We start from the raw sequence: 14,954 nt of genomic DNA, 5'->3' as shown, positions 1-14,954 counted from the left end.
CTTGAATGTCAGTTTTATTATAAAATGTCAAATCATGTTTGATGCCTTGAGCAGGCAATAAAGTCTTATTATAATTGCACATCTCTCACACGCACACTTAAATGTCCTTTGTGTCAAAGTGCAATTATAACAGATGGAAAATTACAGCCAGAACCGCTTCACCCACACATGCAATTACAGGCAATTAACGTGTGATTGGCTTGTGTACCAATAGTTCTTTGTGCTCGTCATGGGGACAGTTAATGTTCGCATCTGCGCAGGAATAAAAAGTCCTTGCGCATTCACGATCCTTCACAAACTGTATTCGACGTTATACTGACCATGCATTAAAAGCGGAGCCTTGGGGAATGTCGCATTACGCAACGTACGTGCAGGTGAATTGGCGAGCATTCCTCGGTACATAAATGGCCATATTTCCTCAGACGTTACGCGTTCAGCCAATCACAGACGAAGGATGCTTCAGGATTCCCGCTGGTACCGGAAAATTGGACAAATTTGGTGTAGATGTCCCTGTCAGAAACGTCAGAGAATCTCCGAGCCAGATTTCGTCCATTTTGGAAAAATAGAAGGAGGGGGCGCAGAATAGCCGAGCCGAGTGGTGTTCAATGACACCTCGAAATCTGTCATTATAGACCGGCCGGACATTTCCGTTGTGTCTCGATTGAAAGATGAATGTGAGAGTGTCTCGCCGTGAAAATGTTTGTAAAGGAACTGTGGGAACATTGTGCTAGCGCAGTGTCGAAGACTAGGGAACATTGTGCTTCTGCGATGAGAAGCTCTGCAGGGGATCGTAAGAAGTCGTGATCTCGTGCTTTTAATAATAACTCGGCTCGTGACCAGCGGATGCCGCGTAATTTTCGCGCCCTCGTTGTGGCGAAGTCAGTTATTCCCGCGCACTGGACGGATGACCGTTATTATCGTCGACTTAATGGCTCCTAAATTAATTCCCGACGAAATTAGAATCCCTCTATCCAACGAGGTCGGAGCGATTGGGGGATGTCCCGTGAGTTAATTGTTGTTTGGCTGATTAGGCTTTCTTAAGTGACCCTTAATAAAAACATGAGCAGAGTAGTCTTAACGAATAGATTTAGACATTTTCTGAAGAAAGTGTGATTGTTTTTAGCGTGTTGCTAGGTGTTTTCCTTCACAAATCCAAAGAAACCTTCCAAAAATGTTGTCTGGGATTTTTACCCGTTTTATCATCCTCTAGCTGAAAATCATACATCTGATCACATGGATGGTAATAGGCCTACTAAGGACACAAAAACTAAGGTATATCATTCATGTTTGTAAGCGAGCAACATATTTAAAAAGCACTAACCCTATGTATTAACACTTGTAGTAACTAGTTAAAAAATAAAAATAAAAAAGCCATGCATGGTATTTGGACATGGTGCCTTAAACACTAACATGGAAATACCATGTTATTCTTCAAAGTACCTTAGTGACATATGAATACCATCACCATACCATAATACTACTACAGGAATAGTAAAAGATATAAAATATCTAATAGATAGTAAAATAGAAAATATTTACTATCCTACAGTCTTTCTGTCTAACCTTTTCCCTATTTGTGCATATTGTAGGATAAGCTATGTGTTGCAGGGGAGTGATATTCACAGGTACGGTTCTTCCTACACCATCTTCTCCTTCTGTGCTCACTTTTTCTCCCTCAGTCGCTCTCAGTAAAGGTTACGGGGGTGATTCATAATGAGTAAAGTGGCATTTGACAGCACCTCTCACTTCAGATTCTTCTCAGTCAGATTCATTTGGTTGTGTAATTATTTTCATAATCAACTGCTTTGTTAATGAATCCAGCCAAGATTGGTTTGGCAGACTGGGTGATTGTCTGAAAAATATTAATATTCAGATGGGAAATAGACATGAGAACACAGTAAAGAGAACTGACTGTTCTAACAGCTAGCAGCAATAGTCAGTGAATGCTAGGGCCATACTGCCATCTGCTGACCATTTTGTTTAATGTTCTGAACAGCCAAAGCTTTTTTTCCTCCTTCAAACTCTAATAAAACAGCTTCTACATTAGGAGGAATGTGAACGGAGGCAAGAACTGCTGAGGTTAGCATGAGCTAAGAGCAAAAACAGCAGGAGAGACTCTTTACTCTAGCTGTTAACTCACTCTGGCACTAATGCTGCAGAGCAAACAGCCTCATGTGAATGAACTAACTTATAAGCTCATTGAACATAAGCTCTGATCCAAACCCTAGCCTGCCAAAACAGCATTTTAAGGCTAGTTACTGATGTTCCAAAAGGTAGGCAGCATAATTAAGATACCTTTTAGCTGAAGTCAAGTATCCCAATTCCAAATTATAATGTTTCAATGTTACCATACAGCAGGCTAGGTAGGCAGCTAGATTTTTAGAAAAGAGGTATTGTCTCTGGGCCACAGAACATACAAATCTTAGTCAGATAAAAGTACAGTCATACATAGGACAGAATTACGTAAAATATCGTCACATGTTTTGAATAGATTCTTTTATTGGTGCCAAAATGAATGTGAGACTCCCAAGTTAAAGTTTACTTATCTTTTATCGTAATACGTCATTCTTTCTTGTATATGTTCTCTTCACAATGAATGTGATGCAAATATACCTACAGTCTAGGCAGGTAGCTGATAATGATAACTTGTTACTGACTGACAACAGGAAATAATGTCCATCTCATCTAAAAATTATATGATCTAACTTATTTGTTAAAGTTTTTTGATCAAATAAACGGAGTAAAAAATGTGTTGATTTAAAAAACAAATGGCATACACATTGTGTATACACGTATCCCAATTCTACACACACATTGTGTACAAATGTGTTTCACCCTTTTAGAGACACACATAGGACTGTGTGTAATGGTGTGTTGGTATAAACATAGCATTAAGGGAATAATTTACAGGGGGTCCATGCCGTGTTGTGTACTGAACTCCTGGAAGTCCTCTGGAATGGTGTCTAGAAAAGAGGTGATGATAAAATACAATATGATAAATGTATAGGTTCTGTAATAAGTTTTGAATACATGGTGTGAGTTTGTATTGGCTTGCATGTGCACTACCATTCGAAAGTTAAGGTAACATAAATTGTAAATGTTATAATTATATATTGTAACATTGCCACTTTTAATCAGTTTAATGCATGCTTTCTGAATAAAAGTATTTCTTTATTTTAACACCTTTGAATTTCAATGTTTGTGTATATGTTTATGCTTGTTCTAACTGTTGCATTGCTGCTTCAGTGTATTACGTATGTTTGTGTTCTCACCATTGCAGCGGTACTTCAAGTTTGACCAGATGATGTTCTCCTGAGAGAAGCAGAACACTCCCAGTCTCCCTCCTCTCATTGTGGTATCAATTGTCACCCCAGAATCTGCCACCAGCTCTGTTCCCTCATAGAACCGAACCCTAAAAACACACATAGACGTCTGTACTGAATCATTTTGTTTTTTTTACCACTATTTTTCTCATAAGTAACAACTTTGCAAGCTTGGCTTCAAACTATGGCTGCGTTCCACTCCACTTTTAGACACCCTATTGTGAACACCTGGCTGTTGATCTGTTGCAGGACAGTATATGTGATTTTGGCGGGACACGTGTCAGACAAATAAAATTACTACTATTATGCTATGTAAATATTGATTTACATTCGTTGGCAAACTTTTCATAATCGCCGATTAACATTTCTGTTGGTGGATGTCCATTATAATGTGCACATCCAGCTTTGTGTAATATGCACGTAACCCAAAGCACTAATCCTACCCAAGGGGTTTACAGTGCATAGCATATGCACGCAAAAACTAATGATCAAGGGCTTATTGTGTTTCATTTAAACCTTGTTCACAAGTTCTGCCAGTAGTGGGCACTTGTGCAACGTAAGTAATGACGCATATCCGAGTACACGAGACAGGGAAGTAAGCACAAAATTTGGATTGGCTCACCTAATGTATCCGACTTGTGGGCGGTGCTGCAGGTACCAGCGGTATGATACCTTATCCTTCCATCCAACGTTCCTTGGATCCTTCCACAGGAGACGCACCTGATCATTAGTGTCACCTGTATGCCAGAGAGAGTTCCTCAAATGCTCACCTGGACCAGACTTGGACTTCACTGCCTGAAAGCGAGAGATAAAGATTAGTTATTTTAATTCCATGAAAGACTTTCTCACAAATTTAGAGATCATATATCCTGTAATTCAGCTAATCAACCTTCAGCTGAATGCCAGGTTCAGCTACGGCTCTGAAGGGTGTGGCCTGCCAGTATGTCTGCTCCGTTTGCTTCCACATCACCACATAGAAACTGGAAGAGTCCTGGTATCCAAAGATGAAGCCGGCATAGTCATCATCAGTCACCGTATTCACATGGAACGTTCCCTCAAAATCAACACCACTGAATGCGGTGTAACCTAGTCATCGGAGAGGGTAATGGCATTATTCATAAAAATAACTTAATGTGTCATTAATCGTGTTATATGTGAAAAACATGCATCCACTCACCAACAGCGAGGCCTGGATCACTGTTCATAGTCTGGACAATCTCCATTCCCTTTGCAACAAGGCAAATAATTTTTCAGAAATGCATGTCTCAAACACAGTTTTCTGTAGAGACATAAAATTCTATGTATATTTTGCTGTACCTGGTTAAGAACCACCCAGTTGGGGTCAATCTGAGCATCACCCTCTGGGTCCAGTACAACTGTCTGATAGGCTCTGAAGTCTGTCAGCGTGATCTCTGCATTTTCTGGACAGTTATCGATCCTGTCGATTACCTTGTCCTGGTCAAAATCTGATTCGCATATGTCGCCTACCCCATCATCTGAGTAGAAAGAAACAGGTGAGTGAGGAATGATTGTAATATGATTTCTGTATGTTCACTGCAATACAAAGTGCAAGACTTTCTGTGAACAATGGGATGATTTTCTGTCTGTTTCTTTCACAAAGGTTTCATACAGCTTTAGAAGACTTGGAATATAGTGCAAAGTCATATGTCAACTACTTTTAAATAGCTTGACAGCCACTTTTAATTTTCTAGTTTGTTCTTTGGACATTCTGGGTGAGTAGATTATCACAGAATAATGTACAGTGCATACTATGTCTATGTAAGGAACAGTGGTGTACTCACCGTTGTCATCTATCTGGTCAGGGTTTGGCACCAACCGACAGTTATCTGGTCCAGGAGGCAGCAAGTCGGGAATACCGTCATTATCATCATCATCATCACATTCATCTCCCAGTCCGTCTTTATCTGTGTCTAGTTGGGAGCTATTAATTACCATTGGGCAGTTGTCCTTGCTATCTTGGTGACCATCACCATCGCTGAAGCATATAAAAAATTGTATTACAGGAATTCTCACAGAAATTACTACAGACCATTCAGAGTTGTGGCTGATAATTCATCATTTTGGTGTAACAATGAAGAAACTGATATGCAAATGAAAGAGTGATGGACCTTTTCATACCTATCTTGATTTGTGTCGCAAGAGTCTCCAACAAGATCATTGTCAATGTCAGACTGGGGAGAAGAGGATTGCATGTATAGTATAGAAGAACAGAACGGTATATAAGGGATATTTGGCCATCTGTGAATAATGTACCTGATTTGGATTTGGGATGTCAGGACAGCTATCACATGCATCTCCCACACCGTCCCCATCACGATCCAGCTGATCACGATTTTTCACTCGCTGGCAGTTATCCAGGAAATTTTTCAACCCTGACAATCAATAAAACGGACCCCAAAAATGTCAATGACTCAGTACTAAAAAGACAAAGACAAATCTTTTGTTGGAAACGAATCATCAAGACAATTAGACGTACTTCCCTGTTCACTGCGTGTGTGTGTGTGTGTGTCTCTTACCATCTCCATCCATGTCGTCATCACATGCATCTCCGAGGCCATCAGAATCTGTGTCTCTTTGGTCTGGGTTATCCACTCGGACACAGTTGTCACATGCATCGCCATGACTGTCCTTATCACTGTTCTGCTGATTTATATTTGGCGTCAACCAGCAGTTATCCTAAAATCCGTACATATACACAGAAACAAAGAGATAAAAACACAAGAGGTAAGAGATTTTAAAGGAATTAGTTTGAAATTCTAGAGTGCATTAACATATAATCAACCAATACATGAATCTGTGTGCATGTTTGTGTTTACCTGCTCATTCAATATTCCATCTCCATCTGCATCTGGGTCGCATGCATCGCCTTTCCCATCGGCATCTGCGTCCTCTTGTCCAGAGTTTGGAACGCTTATACAGTTATCCTGGTATTGAGGACAAAATATGAATAGTCTCTCCCAGAGACAGGCAAGTGATGTCACCAGAGCCCTAAGCAAGTCAATACTGATTGCATTGTTGCCATAATTACCTTTCTGCAGGTTGGGTCGCGGCAGCGCAGCTTCTCATCAGGGTACCCATCGATGTCCGTGTCTTTACCGCAAAGATAACCATTTCCAGCCCATCCAATGCCACACTAGTAAACACACACACAAACTCTAAGAATTTGCCCTTAAACGTTATGCTTTTTTTTCATGTGTGTTTCAAAAGTACCTGGCATGTGATGGTGCCATCTCTCTCCTCTATGCACTGTGCATTGGGGTCGCAAGGGTTCTGTAGGCGGTTTCCACAGCTTTTCTCTGGTTTACAACCTTTGTTCTGGTCACCTGTAAATCCGGTCTTACATCGGCCACATTGATATGATCCCTACACACACAATAACACATATAACACTTTAAGGTGATGCCACTTTGCATAATATAAATGCATGAACATGTTGGTTCTCACCACAGAGTTCATACAGATGGAGTTGGGGGTGCATCCTCCATTATCTGGTCCTTTACACTCATCGATATCATCACACACCTAAAGAAAAAGTAGGAATTAGGAAATGTAAGCATAGTACCCAGTCATACACTAAACACCCTTTCGCTTGTAATGGCCTCGTCCATTAATCAATAGCTGTGCATCAAAATATCAGTTGCAAATGGCCCTTTTTTGGAATTGGCTTAACTTTGCGTTATATCATATGACGTGCACAGTAGCTCTTGGGAATGCTAAATCTTGACAATTGATCATGTGAGCTCCAAGACGTCAGTGACATACCTGCTTGTGCGTTTGTGCATAGGTCACACCAACACCCTGCAGTGGTTTGCCAGTGAATCCGAGAGGACATGCCTCACAGCGGAACCCTGGAGCCATGTTCACACACCTCACACCAGGGAAGCAGGGGTTAAATTGGCACTACGATAGACGCAAAGATGCATGGCAATGTCATGCATTCAAACAACATTAGTGCTCCAACATATGAAGCTGCGTCTCGTGGTCATTTCCTTTTCCATTGTTTCCATCTAACTCTATACAGTCTATTAAAATAAAGGTGAAAAAGTACTTTTAACTTTAAACATTTCTTAATTTAAGCTTCAGTCAAGGTGAAAAAGTACTTGTAACTTTAAAAATGTCTTAATTTAAGCTTCATTGATGTTTTACTTAGCTTAAATAGGACATTTTTTGCTTGTAAAAATGTTCTTTCTTACCTCGCTGTACTTAGGTTGGCCAACTTGAACAAATAAGAGGCATCACTGAAGTGAGTGGCCATGTATTCATTAATGCAGGATGTTTTTTCAGCACATCAAACACTTCAACGCATATAAATCCCAAACACTACTCAAACTGGCATCACAACAAAATTTTATAGCAACAATTTGGTCTATTGAATTTCCTCTGGCTATTTCAGAATATCAAGTAAAAAGTAATTTGCGGTGATATGAGTCATTTAATGGATAGGCACGTACCTCGTCAACGTCGTCACAGCTGTATCCATCTCCAGTGTATCCATCAGGGCAAGGACCACACTCCACCCCTTCATCTGTTTCTATGCACATATCAGCACGGAAACACACTCCAGGTGTGCATTTTGGTTTCACCACTTCCGTTCCACCCAGACCTAGAATTAACCAATAATATTTAGCCTGTAACTGAACACAAGACAGATTGCTCTCCAGCTTTAAATCTGCTTCAGCTTTGGTAACTTTGAAGTCATGACTAGACTGGAGTATTAGTTTGACACATGTTGCCTTGAATATTTGTGAACACAAATATATCTTGTTTAGGTCTCTCATCTGAATGTCTGCATCAACAAACTCAAGCAAATCAAGCTCTTGCTCATTGTAATGTCTTACCACAGGCCTGGCACTCAGAGATGGTGTTTCTGAGGAAAGATGTTTCCTTCACCTGTAAACACACAGAATCTGGGTCGTAAATAAGCGGTGGTGGAAATGAAGAACATTAAACAAAGTGGTAAAAAAGGATAATGGGCAGAAAGCTTTTACCTGCTGAATAAGAACATCTTTCAGCTCATTAATGACTTTAGTTAGCTCCAGCATCTGATTTGTAAGCTGTTTTGTGTTAAGCCCTTTATAAACAACAAAAAACATTTACAATTTTAGCAGACACATACTGACTCTCTTTTCTTTATCTCTTTTGGAATCTATTCCCCAAAGGTACACTCAGTAATTAAACTGGTTTTGTGCTTAACGGGCGTCTTGGATGGAAAAGGTTTGCTAATGCCATTGGAAAATCCTTGTTAACAAACTTCTAGCCATAGCAACCAACCATAACCCCGCCCCCAGCAACACCCTGGCAACCACCAATAACACCCCAGAATTTCGGTGGCACCACTCATGTTTTCTTCAGAAATGTAAAAATCAAGTTACCTAAAGTCTGTACGGAGTCGCTCTGGTGAGTGTGGCAGTCTTGCAGCGATGCAACATTTTCCATTGAATCACCGTATGCCAGTTTGAGCTCCTCCAACTCCTCCTGCCAATCAGAACAGAAATAGCACAATGGTGAGTTTATGCTAGTGTATAAGTGCATGCAGCAAAAAAAATGTAAGTGTGTAACTATTTAATATGTGAAATCATATATACATGTGCTTTCCCCTGCATAGTTTTTAGCTCCACTCCTTGGTGATTGTTTAGGCCATTGAACACAGCTGGTAAATCTCTCAGCGTCTCCACCAGCCTGCAGTCCAGGTGTAGCTCCACCCCAGGCACCGGTAATACCCCCTGGCTGTGCGGGAAGCCCCCTGGTTGGCCCACCTCCAGTCCCTTTAGATGGAAGAGCAGCCGATGCTTCTCACCATCAGCCAGTTTCAGGTTGTTCAAGGTGACAGTACTCATCCTACCATCTCTGCGCAGGTACCGTAAAGTAGCTAAAGAGAGAGAGAGTTTTTTATACTTATCCATTTGCACATTTCTGTAATTTCTGCTTGTTTTTAGAGCTTAAGGCAGGGCAGTTGATTTTTTCCAGAAGCATTTTTATTATGCTGGTTTAAAGTCTCTTCACATCCTGATAACAATCATTAAGTTAAGTTGTCTAAAAGTATTTATATGTGTATATATATATCATCTGTGGGAGGACCATACAAAATTTCCTCCTATCATTGCTGAGATCCGAATGCAGTGATACGATGTCCTACCTGCCTTTCAATTTATGTATTTTCATACCTCCACGGACCCTGTTCGCGCAGGCATCACACGACGTCAGTGCATTTTTGGGGTGTAACGATACAATTGTTTCTTGATTCCATACAAATCCCGATAATGAAATCACAATACGTAATATATCGCAATATTTTAAGCAAAAATAAAGAAAATAGTTTTTTTTATTTTACTTTTTAATTATTATTAAAATATTATTATTATCATTGTATTATTAACAGGACCCACACATATTCCCCCATTGCATTATTATAAATGTTCAACATTATGCATATTCATTAATTGTAGTGATGTCACTCAAATTTAAAAATGTTTTCCCTTTGGATTGGATCTGACTCTCCCGGGGCTGGCTATGTCTACACCTCTCCCACTATTAATGCACTATACATATAGGAATAACCCATCTTAAATCCTTTGAATAATCTGACTACCAAAACTTTCACTTTGAGGAGTACCGCTTTAAATGATGTTTGTGCTTTCACTTTTTCACATTTACTCATTCTCATGTTGTTTTCACGCACCACGCAAGCTTTATATCGTGTTTACTACAGTAGGCCTATGTGCGCAGTTGTAAATCTGTTCATCATATAAAGCCATAGCTTGGATTTGGATTAGACACTAGATAAGTTATTTTTATGATGCAATGATGAATTTTTTTGGATCTTTTAAATAATCTTTTAAGAGGAATGTACTTTTAAAGGCTCACTGAAGTGCCTTGAAACGCGCCGCATTATTCAATGTGTTGACGTAATTTCTCCTGAAACGGCTCCAGCTGTTAGCAGCTCCTCCCCTTTTTTTTGAAACAGCCAATAGCTTTTCGTTAATATACAGTTTGACTAGAGTGCAAGAGCGGACCTTTCTGTTTGGTAAAGCCAGTTTCCTCTAACCGTTTACCATCATAATCTCCTCCATATCGCTTTTGAAATGGGTCAATGTTTGTTGCCTGTGCCGACTCGCGCATAAGATCCGCGCTGCGCTCTCGTGTCTGTAGTCTAAATTTAGACCTGAGCCGTTGGGGTGTATGCGCTGCTGCGGTGCGTGAAACTAATGTGAAAACAGACTTTATTCGCCTCAAATGAAAGCATATTTACACTGAATCGTTTCCTATCACATATCTAGTGTGCTATGTGCCTTTCACCATGTAGAAACTAGTAAATGTGTGTTAACAACTGACCGAGTTCAGCCGCAGCTTCAGCAGTGTAGGGGGCGGGCTTTAGATTCTAGAGAGCATTTTGATTGGACAGAAGATTTGACGAGTAAGTGAAGTCTGCGATGATGTCACCAAAATCTGAGATTCGTTTTAACGGAAGTGAGAGACTGTACATTTTGAATGCTTATATCTCCTAAATGCAAATTTTGCCATAGTTTTGGAACATACCAGCCTATTCATAACTTTAAGGCTAACATAGTCATACTAAAAGCTAAAAAAACTTCAATTTTGATTTCAGTGGACCTTTAAATGGAGAGAAAGAAATCTCTCAATGTCTTGATTTGTGTTTTGAAGTTAAACGACATGAGGGTGAATACACGATGACAGAAATTACATTTTTGGATGAATTATACCTTAAAAATACAGCAAGTTGAGCCTTGGATAGAACAACGCTATATCGTAAATCATTATGTTTAAATTTTTATATTGCGATATATCAGTTAACGATGTATTGTTACACCCCTAGTGTGTTTCATGTTAGACATCAGTCCCCGAGCACTGCAACCAAAACAGCAGCCGCCTTTAACAGTTGCTCCTCAACCAAAAAAAAGAGTTTATGCTGCGTTCACGCCATAACTACTGTAATTCGGAAGAGATGGAAACCTGTGACCGTATACTTGGAGCGGTTTGTTACTTGAATTTATGCGCTTCAATGGCAACACTATCAACGCTGAAATTAAACTGCAGCAGTCAGATAATAGAGGTCAGTGCTCTCTAAGTTGTTTAAGTTCATTATTATTGTAACGTTATGTGCGAGACATGAATTAGTTTAATGCTGTCTCTCGTGGTGCTTTTTTTTGCTCCCTGCTGTGTGAGTTCATGTGTTTTGGAGGAGGCGTGGCTTTGGAGACGATCTGAGGGAGAGTGGGATCTTATGCTTTCAAAGCTAGCTCACTTTTGCAAGCCTCTCTGAAATTGTACTACCCCACCTTTAAGGCAGTTGCACATTTTTTGTAGTAAATCAAAGCAAAGAACTTCCTGAAATCATAAGCTTGAACAGGTATGGCACTGTCAAAGTTCACGTACCTTTGTTGAGTTTTCCGAGCACGGAGAACTCAAAGTACTTGCTGTTGTCTCGTGGATTGTACAGGCTGAATATGGTGTTTCCGGTTCTAGGCTGGAGACGGAACGTTGTGAGAATAAAGAGTTCCGTTACTCCCTGCTCTGCCAAACCTCCATGCAGTAGATCCGGTAGACAGTCCGGCGACGTTAAGAGGTTATACACTGCGGGGGAAATGTTATTTAAATGTTATATAAGTGTTACAGAAACACAAAACAAACTGCTCACAAGCATGTAGTTGTTCCTCAGGCTAATGCATGCTGGGAGTGATGCCAAGGCCTTTTTAGGTTGATGTCATTTCTGTTAGACTGTAAATACTGTTACTGTTTATTTAGCCGGTTGCATGTTGCTAAATAAATGTTAAAGGATTTGTAGTTCTTTGAAGTTTGTAAATGGCAAGAATTAGTTATGTTTTTTTTCATGCATAACTCAACTGTAACAAGTCTAGTGGGATTCAAATGCATTCAGATTTTGAATGTTCTGGCATTGCGAATGGGATAATGGTCTGTGTCTAAATGCTGAACCCCATGCCAAATTAATTTGTTGAGAACCATTTGACAGATGTAGAAATTTCACTTGATAGAAATGTGTTCTGTTGGGTTCTAGAATAAGCAGAAAAGGCTTGATTTTCAGATGAATATCTTGAGTTTTTAAACAGAAAATCCTGTAACTGAAGCGACTGGTCTTAGTTTGTATAACTGAGATTGACACGGATCAAACTGGATCTTATCCATTGAACATTTTCAGTGGAAAATTTCATGGAAACCAGGTGAACGAACAGCCGTTGTGGTGACACTGCCGGATGTCAAATACAGATGTTGGTTGTTATGGCGATGGAAGCGTGCCATTGGCTAAACAGGCAATCGTAATGTATGAAAAAAAATGTTAATGAGCCAAGAATGACGTCTTTTCCAATATTTAACCTCAAAAGATGGTCTGACTCTCATTTTCATGCCTTAGCAATTATCACATCAATTGACTGAATACAACTAAGTATATTCCCACAAACACCAAGGCCATTGTTGTGCCTCTTGTTTATCTTCGCTTTCTTGTGAAGATTACAGTTAGCCCATTTCAAAGAGCTGTTTGTTGCTCCAAAGCATCATTTCTTTTCACAGATGGTGTGTTGAAATATTTACATGCCGACCGTGATTTTCAACATCTGTGATTTGGCTTTATGCATTATTTGTCATTTAATGTTCAAACATTCTCCAAGTCATGTGTCTTGAGGTAATTACATATACATTAAAGAGGGTAATGTTTATATCCTCTGTAGGTGGAAGTACTCAGTGTTTGTGTGGGTGTGTTTTCTTTAAGTATTATGTGTCCGTTTTTCAGATTCAATAAAATAATGCACTCTCATCTTGCTGCAAAAGACATTATGACTTCTATAGCCCAGAATGAACTACCGTACACACACACACACACACACACACACACACACACACACACACACACACACACACACACACACACACACACACACACACACACACACACACACACACACACACTTACTTCAACTCTCTCATATACACACAGGCAATGTCCAAAAAACTAAATCGGAGCCTGATGCTTTGTGACAATCCACATTGAAAGAGGATCCAAGCAAATAGGAGAAGAAAATGTGAGAAAATGAAAGAAGAAAAAAAACTGCCATTACAGGAGCCTCTTAGAGTGAGATTTAAGGCTCGGTGTAAGATTTTACTAGACAAAGAGGCATGAGAAAAACAGCAAAGTGTATGTAGAACTACAGTAAAATGTTATTCTGAATGAACTTAAATAGTCATATTATTAGTAAAGCCAGGCGACTCCATGAATTAAAGAAACATTTTAACCTATTAAGGACACTTTATGTGTACTCACCGGTTGATTCTGCGCTTGCTGAGCTGAGAGCCAACATCAGAGAAACAGCCGTGAGGAGATGCATTGTGCCGGCCATCCTTTACCACAACCTTCTGCCACCCCACAGAAGGAGTGTGTGAGAGAGAGGAGTCCTATGGGTGCTGATCTTTGATTCCTTCGTGTCTTTTGGCTGCGAGTGTGTCTGTGGGTGATTGAGTAGGACACAGGAGTGAGGGACAAGAAAAGAGCAAGGTCTGTGTGCATTCGGGTTTTAATGATGTGTGTGTTGGGGTGAGGAAACAGGCTGTCTATCAACTTACCGCAGCTGTGGTGGGCGGAGTTATGAGTCTAACAGACACCCCCATGCTGAGTGGGCGGAGCGAAGAGGGGTGTCGTATAATTGGCGAGCCTGGCTCCCGCCTGAACTCTTACTGGTACCTTTTATGAGGTTCCATTTGTTCCACATCCTTCTCTCCGTCCTCCTTTTCCCTCTATCCGTTTTTTCTCAGGTTTTCACATATTTTCCTGTCATTTTGACTGGCAGGTGCCGTAAAATGCGCCTGCCGGGGTGGATCTCTGGAGAATTGTTTAAAGATAACTGGATGGAGAGTTGCTAATGTTCCGTGAAGGTCTGAGTCTCTCACTAAGGATTCTGTAATAAAAAAATAAATTAAAAAGTCAGATACACATGTGAAGCAGGCACATACACTGGTAACAGCCGTTTAATGATACGGGAGCAATTATCTCATCTCTCAGCTCGATGGCAGCTTAATAACATTCACAGTAGCACTTTAAAAAAGGCAATGAAACGTTTAAGACTTTGATGTTGATTTATCTTTTAGTGCTTAATTCTAATTTATGGGAATGACAGCCGTATTTTGCCATTGAATGAACACCTAAAAAAATACCTTACAAAGCCCCAGCGGCATGCAGTGTTGGGGGTAACGCATTACAAGTAACTTGAGTTACCTAATCAGTACAGTACTTTTTTCAAGAACCTATTAAAGTAACACATTACTTTTAAAATATCTGACAAAAGTTACTTTTTCAAAGAAATAACAGAAGTCAATATGATTTTCCATTTATTGACTGACTAGTAAGTGCAGTGGCTTTTTGTGCGCTGTGTGAGCATGATGGCTATTGTAGTTTTAGAATAAATGTGAGCAGGCATTTACAGATTCAGTATTCCTCAAAATTAGTGAAATGCAATTGCAGAATATTACGCAAACCTGTGATAGGTAAATATATTAAATTACATAAATATACCTTATGTATTTAATCTCACTTTATAAACCAATGTCTTCGCTGCCTATACCTTCATTGATCCACTTCAACCA

General features: G+C 39.9%; 2 protein-coding genes and 1 long non-coding RNA gene across 6 annotated transcripts in view; 2 read left to right on the top strand and 1 right to left on the bottom strand.

Annotated features, from left to right (window-relative positions):
* Nucleotides 1–403: 403 nt before the first annotated feature.
* On the top strand, nt 404–3,936 carry LOC137047130 (uncharacterized). 2 transcript variants are annotated; one of them, XR_010899150.1, is made up of 4 exons: nt 404–1,003; nt 1,211–1,272; nt 1,590–1,625; nt 3,281–3,936. It is a non-coding gene; the product is annotated as an uncharacterized lncRNA (long non-coding RNA). The 2 variants fall into 2 exon arrangements; XR_010899151.1 differs by lacking the exon at nt 1,211–1,272.
* On the bottom strand, nt 1,639–13,880 carry thbs4b (thrombospondin 4b). Its single transcript, XM_067424691.1, has 22 exons — nt 13,639–13,880; nt 11,739–11,936; nt 8,930–9,213; nt 8,717–8,819; nt 8,333–8,415; nt 8,183–8,234; nt 7,796–7,947; nt 7,107–7,244; nt 6,789–6,866; nt 6,555–6,707; nt 6,373–6,477; nt 6,161–6,268; nt 5,861–6,020; nt 5,598–5,716; nt 5,463–5,515; nt 5,126–5,319; nt 4,641–4,819; nt 4,501–4,549; nt 4,213–4,409; nt 3,946–4,118; nt 3,273–3,412; nt 1,639–2,963 (listed from the first exon to the last, which is right to left on the bottom strand). Exons 1-22 carry the CDS (start codon nt 13,712–13,714, stop codon nt 2,905–2,907), a joined length of 2,853 nt encoding a protein of 950 aa, XP_067280792.1. The 5' UTR covers nt 13,715–13,880; the 3' UTR covers nt 1,639–2,904.
* haus1 (HAUS augmin-like complex, subunit 1) overlaps nt 9,030–14,954 on the top strand; it is a 40,179-nt gene continuing 34,254 nt past the window's right edge. The window contains exon 1 of one of the 3 annotated variants that reach the window (XM_067424705.1): nt 9,030–9,167. The gene's annotated coding sequence lies outside the window, so the exon portion shown is untranslated. Of the gene's footprint in view, nt 9,200–14,954 lie in introns of all 3 variants that reach the window. The other 2 variants (XM_067424706.1, XM_067424704.1) reach the window with 2 other exon arrangements.

The sequence above is a fragment of the Pseudorasbora parva genome, chromosome 18 (genome assembly GCF_024679245.1).
Source record: "Pseudorasbora parva isolate DD20220531a chromosome 18, ASM2467924v1, whole genome shotgun sequence".
Taxonomy (NCBI): domain Eukaryota; kingdom Metazoa; phylum Chordata; class Actinopteri; order Cypriniformes; family Gobionidae; genus Pseudorasbora; species Pseudorasbora parva.
The sequence above is the reverse complement of the archived record's forward strand: the minus strand, read 5'-3'. Positions and strand labels throughout refer to the sequence as shown.

Coding starts and splice junctions, on each gene's coding strand:
- thbs4b (XM_067424691.1), bottom strand. CDS start 13,714: ATGGCCGGCACAATGCATCTCCTCACGGCTGTTTCTCTGATGTTGGCT. Junction 11,937..13,638: donor AGCAAGCGCAGAATCAACCG/GTGAGTACACAT, acceptor TTTCCCCCGCAG/TGTATAACCTCTTAACGTCG. Junction 4,410..4,500: donor TGATCCAGGCCTCGCTGTTG/GTGAGTGGATGC, acceptor TCCGATGACTAG/GTTACACCGCATTCAGTGGT.